The sequence below is a fragment of the Corylus avellana genome, chromosome ca10 (assembly GCF_901000735.1).
Source record: "Corylus avellana chromosome ca10, CavTom2PMs-1.0".
Taxonomy (NCBI): domain Eukaryota; kingdom Viridiplantae; phylum Streptophyta; class Magnoliopsida; order Fagales; family Betulaceae; genus Corylus; species Corylus avellana.
Genome location: NC_081550.1, coordinates 18,210,776 through 18,224,538, shown reverse-complemented (window position 1 = coordinate 18,224,538; position 13,763 = coordinate 18,210,776). Strand labels below are relative to the sequence as shown.

The 13,763-nt window shown below is 35.3% G+C and overlaps 1 protein-coding gene across 1 annotated transcript; it reads left to right on the top strand.

Moving 5' to 3' along the window:
- Positions 1–6,313: 6,313 nt before the first annotated feature.
- On the top strand, positions 6,314–9,941 carry LOC132163856 (probable protein phosphatase 2C 4). The gene is made up of 4 exons (XM_059574234.1): positions 6,314–8,199; positions 8,309–8,422; positions 9,191–9,455; positions 9,562–9,941. Exons 1-4 carry the CDS (start codon positions 6,505–6,507, stop codon positions 9,675–9,677), a joined length of 2,190 nt encoding a protein of 729 aa, XP_059430217.1. The 5' UTR covers positions 6,314–6,504; the 3' UTR covers positions 9,678–9,941.
- The last annotated feature ends 3,822 nt before the right edge of the window (positions 9,942–13,763 follow it).

Below are 13,763 nucleotides of genomic sequence, written 5' to 3'. Positions count from 1 at the left end.
ATCTACCCACATATGTGGGGATAGCAAATATGGTATCCGTCCGTCCTAGATAAGGGGTTGAAAATATGTTCATAACTCACGCAAACAAGCTAATAACATATGCGAGATGATTGAAAACCGCACACTTGAACACCCCTAGACCCTTAGACATCCATTTTAAAGTCAAGATTTTTGTGACAATGATACCACGCCATTTAAAATTTTAAATGAATTGACTTAACAATGTGCATGGTCCCACTTGACAACATATACATCACTAATTTATAAAATCTAATCTAAACAATAAATGTGAAAGATCCTAGTCAAGAAATATACATTGTCAGATTAGTTCAAACTTTCTCTTTTCCATAATTTTCTCAATATATCATATTAACATTATCATTGTTTTGTGCATATTTAGATTTTGTTTAATGAGAACAAATCATCCAACAAAAAAACAAATATGGAACTGCAATAAAAAGAAAGTAATGTTAAATACTACACCTTTATCTTATAAAGCTGATGTGACAGTGCTTATCAATCCCCGTTAAAATAAAATTAGTAATCTATTAATATAAAGGAATTTGTAATCTATTTATAAAATTAGTATTATGGTTACGTGACATCATAAATTGTTTTTCAGAAAAACACTTTTCACCTTTCTCTCTGCACTTTTATTATGAAATATATCGTAAGATAAGGTGAAATAAGAACATATAATAAAATTATCTCAAATTTTAAAATTTAAATTAAACCAAAGAGTAAAAATTGACGACAAAGTTCATGTGATACATTAATGGCCTCTCTCTCTCTTTGATTATAACAGCTCCGTACTCATCAACTCATGTACTTAACTGATATTTATCCACTATCTTTATAAAGATGGATGGGGGACTCTTTTTGGTCTACAAGATGGGGCCTTCAAGTTCAGCTTGATGCTTGATGGGGAGTCTAGTTTTGGGCATCTTCATTCTTCTTTATTATTGGGGGGAAGGGGGGATTTTTCTTTTTATTTTTTTTTATTTTTTTTAAATTTATTTATTTATTATTTTCAAGTTTAAAAAAGTGTTGTAATGTGATATAAATGTGAAACTTACTTTCGCGTTTATGAGGATTATTTTGTGTTTTGACTTGTTTGTTAATGTCTTTGACTTTAGAACTGGTAGACATTCGCAACACTTTTGTGATTTGTCCCTAGATAGAGTTAATAATAATTTAAGTAGCAAATATGAGAGAGTTCATATAAGACCCATTTACCTAAACAAATTTTGAGTTGCTTGCTTATATGCTTGGACACGTTGTTAGGGATTAAAAACACCTTTATCCCGTCCAAAGACCCGTGAGACGTGAAAAGAATGAAGGATCATGGAAAAATAAGATAAGCAATTGCACAAGAATAACAAGATTTTAACGTGGTTCACCGCTAAGATTACGTCAACAGAGTTGCAACATATTTCGTTATGTAAAGAACATTACAAGAGGATTACAAAAAAAGTGTTAAATAAACTGTTTAACCTCTAAAACCTTTATAGAAAACCTTACAATTCTCTTTATGCTTTTTCTTAATATTTGGTTTTTAGAAAAACATAATTTCAATGTCCCAAAGAGAGAATTTAAATAGATAGCAGCAAAAATTGTATATTTTAATGTGGTAGTGTCCAGATAGACAAACGCAATGTTCGGACATGGCTCAATATTGACGCTCTCAGTGGCTCCCGTCCAAACACCTCTCCTGGTCCCCGCCCGTTCGGACACTATAGTCTATAGCAACCTTTTCGAACAAACAACCAAAATCCACCAAATTTAATACATGTTCCTTCATAAAGATTTTCTCACATTTATTGGTTGAATATCTAACAATTCTGATAACAAATCATTAAAAATCGGGTTTCAAAAAGGAAAATGAGAAGATGAACACCCACCATGACCTTGGATGGAGGTAAAGGTGAAAAGTATGAACCGTACCGCGTCTTAGAGTTATAATGAAATTAAATAAAAGTCAATCTTTAAGGATCCAAAGCAATCTTTATTTTTTTTTCTTCAAGTTGATGAGTCAATGCACAAGGCCACGATCCTTCTTCTAGAGGGCTTTAAAAAACATCAAGTTTGATGTGCAAGTCGTTGTTCAAGATAGGGACCTCAACTTTCTTGGGTTTTCATTACTTGACATCTTCTTCTTGTTGTGGCCAAAATCAATAAAAATTAATTTAGTGATATCTTTATTTTATTTTATTTCTACATGATTACATGTAGGGTTGAGCACCGGCCCTCTCAAGTGGGTTACTAATCACATTGATTGACATGACATGTTTTTCTAATATCAATTACTTCAAAGGAAAAAAAAAATCACTTAAAGCACGTTATGTATGCTGGTATGACATTAACATAATAAATGAGTGTGAAAGTCGCATATATATATATATATAACAAGTAGAAAGGAAAAAAGAGAGATGAGTACATCAAATCAAAAACACAAGATGCAATTGGTGCCAGACAGAATTAAAATTATTTCGACAGTGTATGATAACAACAGAAATTAAAAATTGAAGATTGAAAAAAGAATTTAGTAAGGGAGAAAATAGGGAAGAGAAAGACTTTAATTATTCCAAATAAGCAAATAAATAAATAATTCTAAAAGACTTAAATTTAATTAATACTTTAAAACTGAATTGAAAAATAACAAAGACTATATGCCTTTATATAGGTTAGGTACCTTGTAATTTAACAAGGAAAATGAAAACCTAATCCTAATGGAAAATGGAAAACTCAATCCTTATTAAAAAAGAAAACTACAACACACATGTATAATTAAAATAACACTAATGTCGTTTTTCTCCTGCATCAGCAACCCAACAAGTTACAACATCTCCAAAACAATCAATAACGTGCACAAAAGACCTAAATACTAATGAGAATGAGTCATAAGAATGGCTCAGGCTAATGAATTTTTTGTTCATTAGTGAAGAAAGAGGCCCCTAGATGCCTGTATATAGGCTAGGTACCTCATAATTTAACAAGGAAAATGAAAACCTAATCTTAATGGAAAATGGAAAACTCAATCCTTGTTAAAAAGGAAAACTACAACACACATGTATAATTAAAATAACACTAATGTCGGTTTTCTCCTGCATCAGCAACCCAACAAGTTACAACATCTCCAATACAATCAATAACGTGCATAAAAGACCTAAATACTAATGAGAATGAGTCATAAGAATGGCTCAGCCTAATGAATTTTTTGTTCATTAGTGAAGAAAGAGGCCAACACCTATAACAACTACAAATAGTCTTGAAGCACTAGGTTACAATGCCAGGATCCTTCCAAGAAGCTTCAAACTTACAATCCGTACTCAAGTGTAATAGAATTTTCAGACCAAACACTCCTTTCAATTTCAACACGTCTGGAAAGTGAAATATATATATATTAAGAAAAAAAAAAGAGTTTTTTTTTTTTTTATAAAATTTTTAAATTTTTTTTTATTTTTAAAGTATCCAACTAATAATAGCCTCCATTACTTTAATGGGTAAAGTTTTCTTTCTAAGCTACTTTCCTATGTAATGTTGAGCATCTGTTAAAGAAGACAAACACTAATATTTTTTTGGTTCAAATTGATGGAGTCAATGCATCCAACCATGGCAATTGCATTTCTAAACATAAATTAATGGGTGTGTTGGGCATTATTCAAAATACTAGTTTATGGAAGTCTCTTGGCTTGATTATACTATGCTATATTTTATCTATCTAATGAGTCATTAAAGATTTAGTCCAAGATTTTGCAATCTGTCCCCTTATATGTAATTCAATGTTTAATACCAAAAATGTTAAACAATACTGTTTTCAAATAGTACTTTAAACGTGGATTCACATTACAAACTTGCATAATTGGACCAGGATTGTCAAGTTGCACTTACTATTGACATTACAGTTCGTAAATAGTGAAATCTGATTCATCAACCATACACCGATTATGAATTGTCGTATCAGTTTATAGTTATAAAAACTGTGTTTTGTGGTTAAAACCTTGAAATCAACTTAAAAAAATTTACAAGCAAGCACAAAGTTAGGTCAATAAGTGTGCAAGTGATATTATATTTACATGATTTAGGTTGAGGAGGTGGTAAAGAAGACAAAGGAGAGGAAGAGTGGGTGGGTCAAGCAAAAGGGATGTTGTGGGGATGGTGGCTTGGGAAGGTTTGTCCACTTACGAGATTGAATGATGATGGGTTTGAATTCTCAAATGGGATTATTATTATGAGAGTGGAAATTTGAGCTTTTCTATGGCTTAATTAATTGCAACCGAGGTTCTTTAAATCTCATAAGATAATATTAATATATTTATACACGATGTGGGATCATAGTTCCCATTCACGCCCCCCTTCTTTTGCTAGTGTTGGAGGCAATTATGTACCCAAAAACCATTTACCTTTGTCTCATCATATGCCACAGTAGCTTAATTTCCACGTGGCAACATCCCATTTCAGGGCAATTGGAGCATATACTTGGGAGAATAAACTCTGGTGTATCCATGCATAACAAAATTCATTGGTTTATTTTGACATTTATATTCCTACGAGATAAAGGGTGCTCTCCATTCACCATGGAAGTGTCCATTCCAATGAAATAAAATTCTTTCAATCAAATTTATTAAATTGACAATATTTGTATTTAAATCACGTGATTCTTACTTGTATCTATTAAAAAATGCACCTAATAATTTAATAGAATGCGTTGAAAAAATTTTCTTTAATCTAATTTAGAGAAAAACTTCATTTTTTTTTTTTTTTTTAGTCTTCTCTCTTTTTGTTTTCTATTATCAAAAACATAAATAATTTTTTTAAACTAAAAATAAAAAATATTACTAAAGCACGTTAACAAACATACCCTTTTATCTTTTTACGAAATAATGCCAAATGCCACCTTCACGTCTTTATTGTTTCATTTCAAAATTGATGTAACATTTTAAATTACCATTAGATCAAAATCAAATAATAATATATCACAAATTCAATAATAACTTTACGAGCCTCATCAAAATGACAAAAAAAAAAAAAAAAAACATGAATATTCTTTTTAGCATTACCTTTTTTTTACATATGCTATAAACATATTAGATAGGGTTGAGATAAATATAGATTCGAATTCTACAAAGAAAAAAGAAAAGAAAGAAAAATACATTTCAACGCTTGATACGTTGACACCTCACAACATTTTACCTAAATTGGGACATTGGAAGAGAGATAAACAAAAAGGAGGCCTGTCCATTCAAACTGGATTATCAGTCTAGCTATGAAATCTACACGCGAGAATTTCTTCTGGATTAGCCTACAATGGAATTTTGGCCTTGAAGACTTATTATAGCTGACTTTTGAAAAAGTAACAAGGTTCCCACAATAGCTAATTTTAGATGGATAAAAGATTCTCGTCTTTCTTACCAATTTTACTGTTTAGATTGTTTGTAATTCAAACAGTAAATATATAAAAAAAAAAAATTACAAAATTTACCTATTTATTCAAACAAATAAACCATATAGAAGATCCGAATTCGATATAAATAGCCTGCAAGTATCTAGCAAACTTGAATATAATCTAAGAGAGGGTAGAGGAGGGCCAGTTTTGGACAAGTTTACCTAAAACTCTCACACTGGAGTAAATGCAGCATAATTATACTTATTAGTAATTTGCAACCACCCCACCTTACCAAATTTATTAAATAATTAAAGTTCCCAACAAAAAAAAGAAAAGTAGAAGAAGAAAATGAAAGTCAAGCTCAGCTGCAAGGAGAGAGAGAGAGAGAGAGAGAGAGAGAGAGAAGAGTAGTCGGGAAACCTCGAGTTGACAATCGACGATAGCTGGAAATAATGATGGAACACGTGTCAGTCAACCCTTGCTTCCATCAATCCCTTCTCCCGATCCAACGGCGATTGTGGCACGCGTTTCCAGGTCATATTTATTAGGCTTTGCTCTTTGACTTTTTTGATCTCTACCAGAATTTATGACCCCCCTTCAATTTTCATACCCCAGCGAGAACCCCATCCCCACGCGCCATTCAAGCGCGCGAAACAAAAATGATTCATATCTATCGTTCTCCCTGTCGGCCCATCTCGTGTCCTGCAAATCTTGTTCACATTCAAAGGAGCGTGGTTTCCACGCCCATCCGCGAGCGTAATTTGGATAAATGATCTAACCTAAACCCATGAGTTTACTTAAACCCTACCCCATAGTCAACGCCCCACCCAAAAAAGCACAAACATTTAAAATACAAATAAAACAAACAAAAAAAAGAAAAGAAAAAGTGGATTTTTCTTCCTCATATCTCATTTCAAAACTAGTACACAAAGTCAACGCCTCTCTCTCTCTCTCTCTCTCTCTCTCTCTCCGTGTCCAACCTCTTCTACTTCTTCTGAGCATCCTTTACTCGCTTTGGCTCTCTCTCTGATTACCAATTGGCCATGAAATACCAGCCATAGCGATTTGTTCCTCAAACAACCAAAAGGCCTCAGATTTTTTCATTTCTTTTCGGGGCGATGGGTAACGGTTTCGGAAAGCTGACAGTGTGTTTCACCGGCGGCGGAGAGGGTCGCCGGAGGCAGGACTTGCCCGTTTTATTATCGGACCCTTTGGACCTAGGACACTCCTTCTGCTACGTGAGACCCGACCAGAGTCGCCTCTCGTCCTCCAAGGTCCACTCCGAAGAGGCCACCACCTTCAAAACTATCTCCGGCGCTTCGGTGAGCGCCAACACTTGGACACCTCTCTCCACGTCGATCGTGGACGTTTACTCCTACAACAGTATCGACCGAGCTGCGGCGTTCGAGAGCTCAACCTCCTTCGCTTCGATTCCTCTGCAACCGATTCCGAAGAATTTGATGAATTCGGGTCCGATTTCCGGTAGCATGTACGGAATTCCGAGCTCGGGTCCGTTGGAGAGAGGATTTCTATCGGGCCCGATTGAGCGGGGCTTCATGTCCGGCCCGTTGGATCGCGGGCTGTACTCGGATCAGATGGAGAAGGGTTTCTCTGGCCAGTTCCAGAGGAGCTTCTCTCATGGGGCTTTTGCATTCAGGCCCAGATCGAGAAAAGGGAAGCTGATTCGGGTCCTCCAGAGAGCGATATCGAAAGCTATGTCTCGGGGGCAGCAAAACTCGATCGTGGCTCCGATTAAATCCGGCGTGGTGAAAGAACCCGATTGGATTGTTGGGACTGAGAGGCACCACAACGAGAACTTGACGGTGAGCAGCGTGAATTTTAGCAGCGACGGTAGCTTGGAAGACGACGAGGACTCCTTGGAAAGCCAGAACCTTCAGTGGGCTCAGGGAAAAGCAGGGGAGGACCGAGTGCACGTCGTCGTTTCGGAGGAGCACGGCTGGGTATTCGTCGGGATTTACGATGGGTTCAACGGCCCCGATGCTCCTGATTTCTTACTCTCCAATTTGTACTCATTCGTGCACAAGGAGCTTAAGGGTCTGTTGTGGGACGACGGGTTTGAATCCCCTACGAACACAATCACTGCCCAACCTGCCTATTCTTCCCCTGCTTCCGATTCCGATGTCAATTCCAATTCGGCAATGGAAGATTCCGATGGAAATTCGGCAAGGAATCGGTCGGCCGGAGATGCTTGTACTCGGTGCGCAGTTGAGGTGCATGAGAATTTTCCTTGTGCAAGTGGGGACGATGATGCGAAGCGAACTAGGGGTAAGGTTTCCTCGAAGAGCAGATACAAGAACAGAGGATCGGAGAGCCAGAGGAGGTGGAGGTGGAAGTGTGAATGGGACCGTGAGCGAGTGGAGCTCGACAGGAGGTTAAAGGAACAGTTACTGAATAGTAGCAATAAATCTGGGTCGGATGGGGCGAGAGCGATCAACCACTCGGACGTGTTGAAAGCGCTTTCGCAGGCTCTGCGGAAAACAGAGGAGTCATATTTGGATATTGCGGACAGGATGGTTGTGGAGAATCCGGAGCTGGCGTTGATGGGTTCGTGTGTGCTCGTCATGCTAATGAAGGGTGAGGATGTGTATGTGATGAATGTGGGTGATAGTCGAGCAGTGTTGGCTCAGAAGGCCGAGCCCGATTATTGGTTGGGGAAGATTCGCCAGGACTTGGAGAGAATCAATGAAGAAACTATGCATGATCTGGAAGCGTTGGACGGTGATAGGCCCAGCACGTGTCCGAGTCTGACCGCTTGTCAGCTTAGCGTGGATCATAGCACTAGTGTGGAAGAGGTACAGATTTTGTTCTTAGATTGAGATTGTTTTTGCTGTTTATTTACTGTTTTGAATAGGTTTTTCCATGTCTTCTTGTTTGATGGATCAAGGTTGGTTTGCATTACAGGAGGTTCAGAGAATAAAGAGTGAACACCCAGATGATGCTTGTGCTGTGATCAATGATCGTGTGAAGGGTTCCTTGAAGGTCACTCGTGCTTTTGGTGCTGGTTTTCTCAAGCAGGTACCTTACTATTCTTATCTTCCTAGCTTTCAGCTATTTGTCATGATTGCTAGTTGATAATTGAGAATTTGTTGAAACATACTTCATAATATAGATGAGATGGTTGCAATTGAAATTTTGAGACATAGGCCGGTTGTTAAAATCTTGTTCTTCCAAAAATGTTATGATGATCCTAATGATGTTCATTCCCAATATCATTGATAACTTCTCCTTTCTCGTAGATTTCATTTTCATTAGCTTATTAGATTACCTAATTCAGCCAAGGATTAGTATGATATCTTGGAATTTCTTTCAAGTAAGGAGGAAAAAGGCTGTGAGTTGTGCTGCTGGTGGTATCAGCTACACAAGTGCTTCTCTTTGTTACTTGACAGAAACACTGGAAACAAATCCATCTGTTTGCTAATATGAGCAAATGTTTGAATGATAGATTGAAGATTTGATATTTAGTGTAATATGTTAGCTGCCAATCCAATGGAGGCAGATTCTGAGATGCTTAGTTTACTGAAACACTTGGTTTCTGCCTAAAACAATTTGCATTTCTTTCTGTTCACTACTCCGATCAGGTTTATAAACATGTCTCTGATGGGAAGCATTGTTTGTTCTTAGCAGAAATCTGTCTAGATAGATGGATAGTGAAACTTTTTGCTAAAATACTGTTTTTATTATTTGCCCTTGCAACTGGAGAAATTTGTCTGGCTAAATTTCTTGTGTTATTAAGAAATTGTTTCTGCTATTTCTTTACACCTGGTTTTTCTTGGCTGTCTGCAGCCTAAATGGAACAATGCACTTTTGGAGATGTTCAGAATAGACTACATAGGGACTTCCCCTTACATCAACTGTTTCCCATCTTTATACCACCATAGATTAGGCCCAAAAGACAGGTTTTTGATATTATCCTCTGATGGGCTCTATCAATACTTCACAAATGAAGAAGCTGTTTCTGAAGTTGAGCTTTTCATCATGTTACAACCCGAAGGAGACCCGGCTCAACATCTGGTTGAGGAAGTGCTGTTTCGAGCAGCCAAGAAAGCTGGTATATCTCAAATTTCAACTAGAAATAGATTGTTTGTGAAATAGAAAGCATTGCCACTAACTTTTGAAATCTAAACTTAAGGGAATTCGGGTTTGGTGAATTGCAGGTATGGACTTCCACGAATTACTCGAAATACCACAAGGGGATCGGCGGCGATACCACGACGATGTTTCCATCATTGTTATTTCTTTAGAGGGAAGGATATGGAGGTCATGTGTATAAAAGTAGAGAAAATCTCAGAGAAGATATAGAGACATTTGCTTAAGAAAAAAAAAAAAAAAAACTCAGCATTACCCCTTTTTTGCTCTGTTTTCTTCCTGGTCACCTCTGTAAAATTAAGCAATTAAGCTCTCCGGAATTAAGGGTCTTAGTTGGGAATGTACACTGGGTGGCAAGGAGTGTAAAGGTGTAAAAGCTGGTTCATGTTGATTATAAAACTGACATAGAAAATTGTAATTTTCTAATAAATGGTATTCCTTTTGAAAAGGGTTTTGTTCGGAATCATCATGACCATCACTTTCTGTAATTCTTCTACCACAACCATATGTGGTTGCCAACACTTTGTCATCTCAGCATCAGCATCTTTTTGTAGCCTTTCTGCATATAAGTTGTAAACAATTCACTACTTGTTTCCCAACATTTAGCCATATGAGAATACTAGGTTCTATATTTGTGTTCTTACTTTTGCCCTTTCCAGTCTGACAAGGATGCATTGTTGCACAAAAGTCAGAAGCACCATATTCCACACCCAACTCTTTCTTTTCTGTTTTCTCTCTAATTTAACCTAGATGCTGAAATCCGCACCTTACTACTGGTACTCATCGTTAGAATATTAATTATATGATTAAATTACTTACTTTTTTTTATTAACATAAATCTTTCTGATAAATAATAATCAGACAAAAAGTTGAGTTCGAACATGGACTTTATGGTTTACTTTCATTTCAATTAACCTCGCTCATTGAGGAAAAGCGTTATAGTATTAATTAAATGGTTTTATTAACTTTTTCTTATTAGTTTAAATTTTTTTAGATAAATAATGATTTAACATTCATACTCGTGTCACAATAAATAGATGCCTTTTTGAAGTAAAAGAAATAAAAACATAGAAGCTGAAAATGGTGCAAGGTCAGCAGCATAATGGAGTTAGACATCCTTATGTTGCAAGAAAGCAAACAATTCTACACAATTCCCTCTTTTGTTCAATGTCTTTCTTTGTTGTTCTTGACTTTGGTTTGTGTTATACGTTAGTTTATACCAAACACAAGTAAAAGGTATCACGGATTTAGATTTTCAGCAATTCAGACAATAAATATAAGAGAGTTTTTATTGAACTCACTTGTCTAAACATGTGGCAGGTTGTTCAAACCTATTAAAATAGATAAGTCCCATAAAAGTTATCTCACAATAAATTTACTGAAAATCTCTATTCAAATATCAGACGTTTTCAATAACCAATATAGCAGCCTACTTCGCGTGGAGGACACTCAAAACCTTATTATTTGGGTTCTTTTGCAATTTAAGGAGTAAACCTCAAATCTTTTTGCATGTGGTCCGTAGAAGAACCCACATTTAAGTACCATTAAGTTTACCCTTAATTAATTTCACACTTTATAAACCTTCTGGAAAACCCCACCACCCCCCCAAATCATAGACCGTAGGCATCTTAGCCTTTGACCCCCAATTTATGCACACGTTTCTTCTGTGCTACGTGGCCAAACAAGAGCCCTGTGCTACCCTGTTTGGAGGACCCAATTATAATTGTCCTAACTGCTATCTACTTCAACAGAGAGTAAATGTTATGCAGTTGGGAGAGGTTGGTATAATGGTATCAGATATTGGTAATGAAAACCTGTCAATTGGTCAATAAATTTTCAACCAAGATTTCAGCTATGTGCGGCTATTTTCAACCAATCCCAAACACTTCCTTCCTTGACAGGTAAGGGCTACAGGATATTTAGGAAGCCAATTGATTTTTTTTTTCTTTTTTTTTTCCACAACCCTGACAAAAAAGATAATAAAAAATAAAAAAACTTTTGATTCTCCTCCCGTAAACCCACTAAAAGGAGCTATTATTTCTAGAAATTAGAGGAAATTTCTTTGATTTAATTTCTCAAACTAAAATATGTATTTATAACATGTAATTTTTATATGTATTTTTAATTATGTGTTTTAAAAATAAATATTAATTTGATAGACTGAGTTTAATGAATTATCTCCTATTCGATTTAGAAAAAAATTTGTCCGAAAATGTTTTAAGTAGTTTTTTTCTTTGTCAAATTTCAAAGTGAATTTTTATTTTTTTATTTTTAAGAAACAACGGAAAACAAAGGGAAGGAGATCGAAGAGGATCTTTCTCACTCTTTATTCCTTTTTTTTTTTAATAAAAAAAATTCTTCTTTAACAATAATGGAAAGCGGCCCATTTACATTCTGACATCTGTTCCAATGCAAGTCAGCCGAAAGTTCGCAAAAAGCCATGGGCTGGTAGAGTTGTAAAAGCCAATCCAGTACGTGGGCTAAAATGGAGATACATCGCACTTGGGCTTTCTCATGGTACCTTGCGTTGACCTACTGTAGCCCAGCCCATCTTAATTGCAGGCCTATTTGTTTCCCAGAGTCCACGCAACTCATGGACCCAAAGGTTAAAAAAAATAAAAAAGTTGAAATTTCATTGACCTTCGTATTTTGATTAAGAGGAATGTTAGGCTTATAAATAAATTTTTATAAAATGACGTGGCACAACATGATTAGATATGAGATAAATTTAAATTTTGAGAAACCCAATCATACTGTGCCACATCAGTTTGTAAATTTTTTTTTTATAAACTTTGTAAGCCTAACATTTTCCATTGATTAATGGTTTTATAAAGTTTTTTTTAATGTCGGCAATCTACTATATTATATTGACATATATCTATCCTACTTATGGCCAACTTCTCTACTACGTGTAAAAAAAATTTGAATTTTAAACCAAACAAATTGTCATTTTTCCCAAATTTTCAAAATCTCAAAATCCTCTCTATCAAACGTAGGAGAAAAGTTGGCCATAAGTTGAATTTATGTTGTGACCTTAACATTTTCCTATCTTTAAACATATATATTTAAATAATATCTAAAAAAACAATATTAAGAGAAGTAAGCATAATATAAAGTAGAACCCACCACATGTCACTTGCCCACATGGCAAACAAAAGGTTTGGTTTTGGTATGTCGATGTTTTCAACCTTCTCTCCCACGTCGTATGCACTTTGGCCGACTTTGACGGAACGCTCTGTCTACCTTCCCATTTAACCTTCATTTTTTTTTAAACGATGATGGCACCTACCTAGTATACTCTCTGCGCACACAGCTTACACTGTACGTTATCTGGGCTGTTGACACATGGCACTAAACGTAGATGCCGTCGATTTGCTTTGCCTGCTTCTTTGCCTCTCGGCAGGCAGGCATTTGCTATCCTCCATTTTTTTTTTTTTTTAATATTAAATATTATTATTATTATTATTATTAAGACAAATGTCTCTACTATATGGATAAAAATTTCTTTCAAACCGATTTGGAAGAAATATTCTTCGACCCACATAAAATGGTGTTAAGTGTCTAAGCATTTAATATGCATATTAAATATTAAATGTCATTAATAGCAGTTTACTAATTAAGGTTAACTTTTTTTTTTTTTTTTTCTTTTTCTTTTGGTTAAACATGAGACTAACGTTTTGTTTTTTCACCAAGGTTAAAATTAATGTTAAAAACTAAAGACCTAACGTCATATTAGATAAAAAACCAAAAAAAGTAAAGAGCTAACGTTGGCTTAGAAGAAGAAAAAAAAATCACATCTAAACAAGGTTAGAAAATTTTAGTAAACCTAAACAAGGTGAAGTTGATGAGTCATATCAAAAGTATACTTTTTTCTCCATTCTCTGTTTCTCAAGTTCTCTGCATATGCGGCTGAAAGACTGTTGCTTTAGGAGAAGAATGAATTTTTTGACATATACGTGAAAACTGCTATCATATTAAGGTACTCTTCTTGATATTTTAACAATTGAGTCTTCGTGTTTTGAATAATATTTTGATTAATTTTAATCTCTATTCAGTTATCCCATTAATAGAGAGTTATCTAACATTTTGAATCTTTTATGTTTTTTTTCCCTTCGTTTTTTCTTGTCTTTTAATCTAATGTTGTTGTATTTTTTTTTACACTTCGAATTTTTTTTTTTTGTTTTTTTTTTCATCACTTTTATTTTTAATGGATTTTGACTTCTTATAGCCCACTCAAATTATTCTACTTAGTCCTTTCAATGTGTCACAT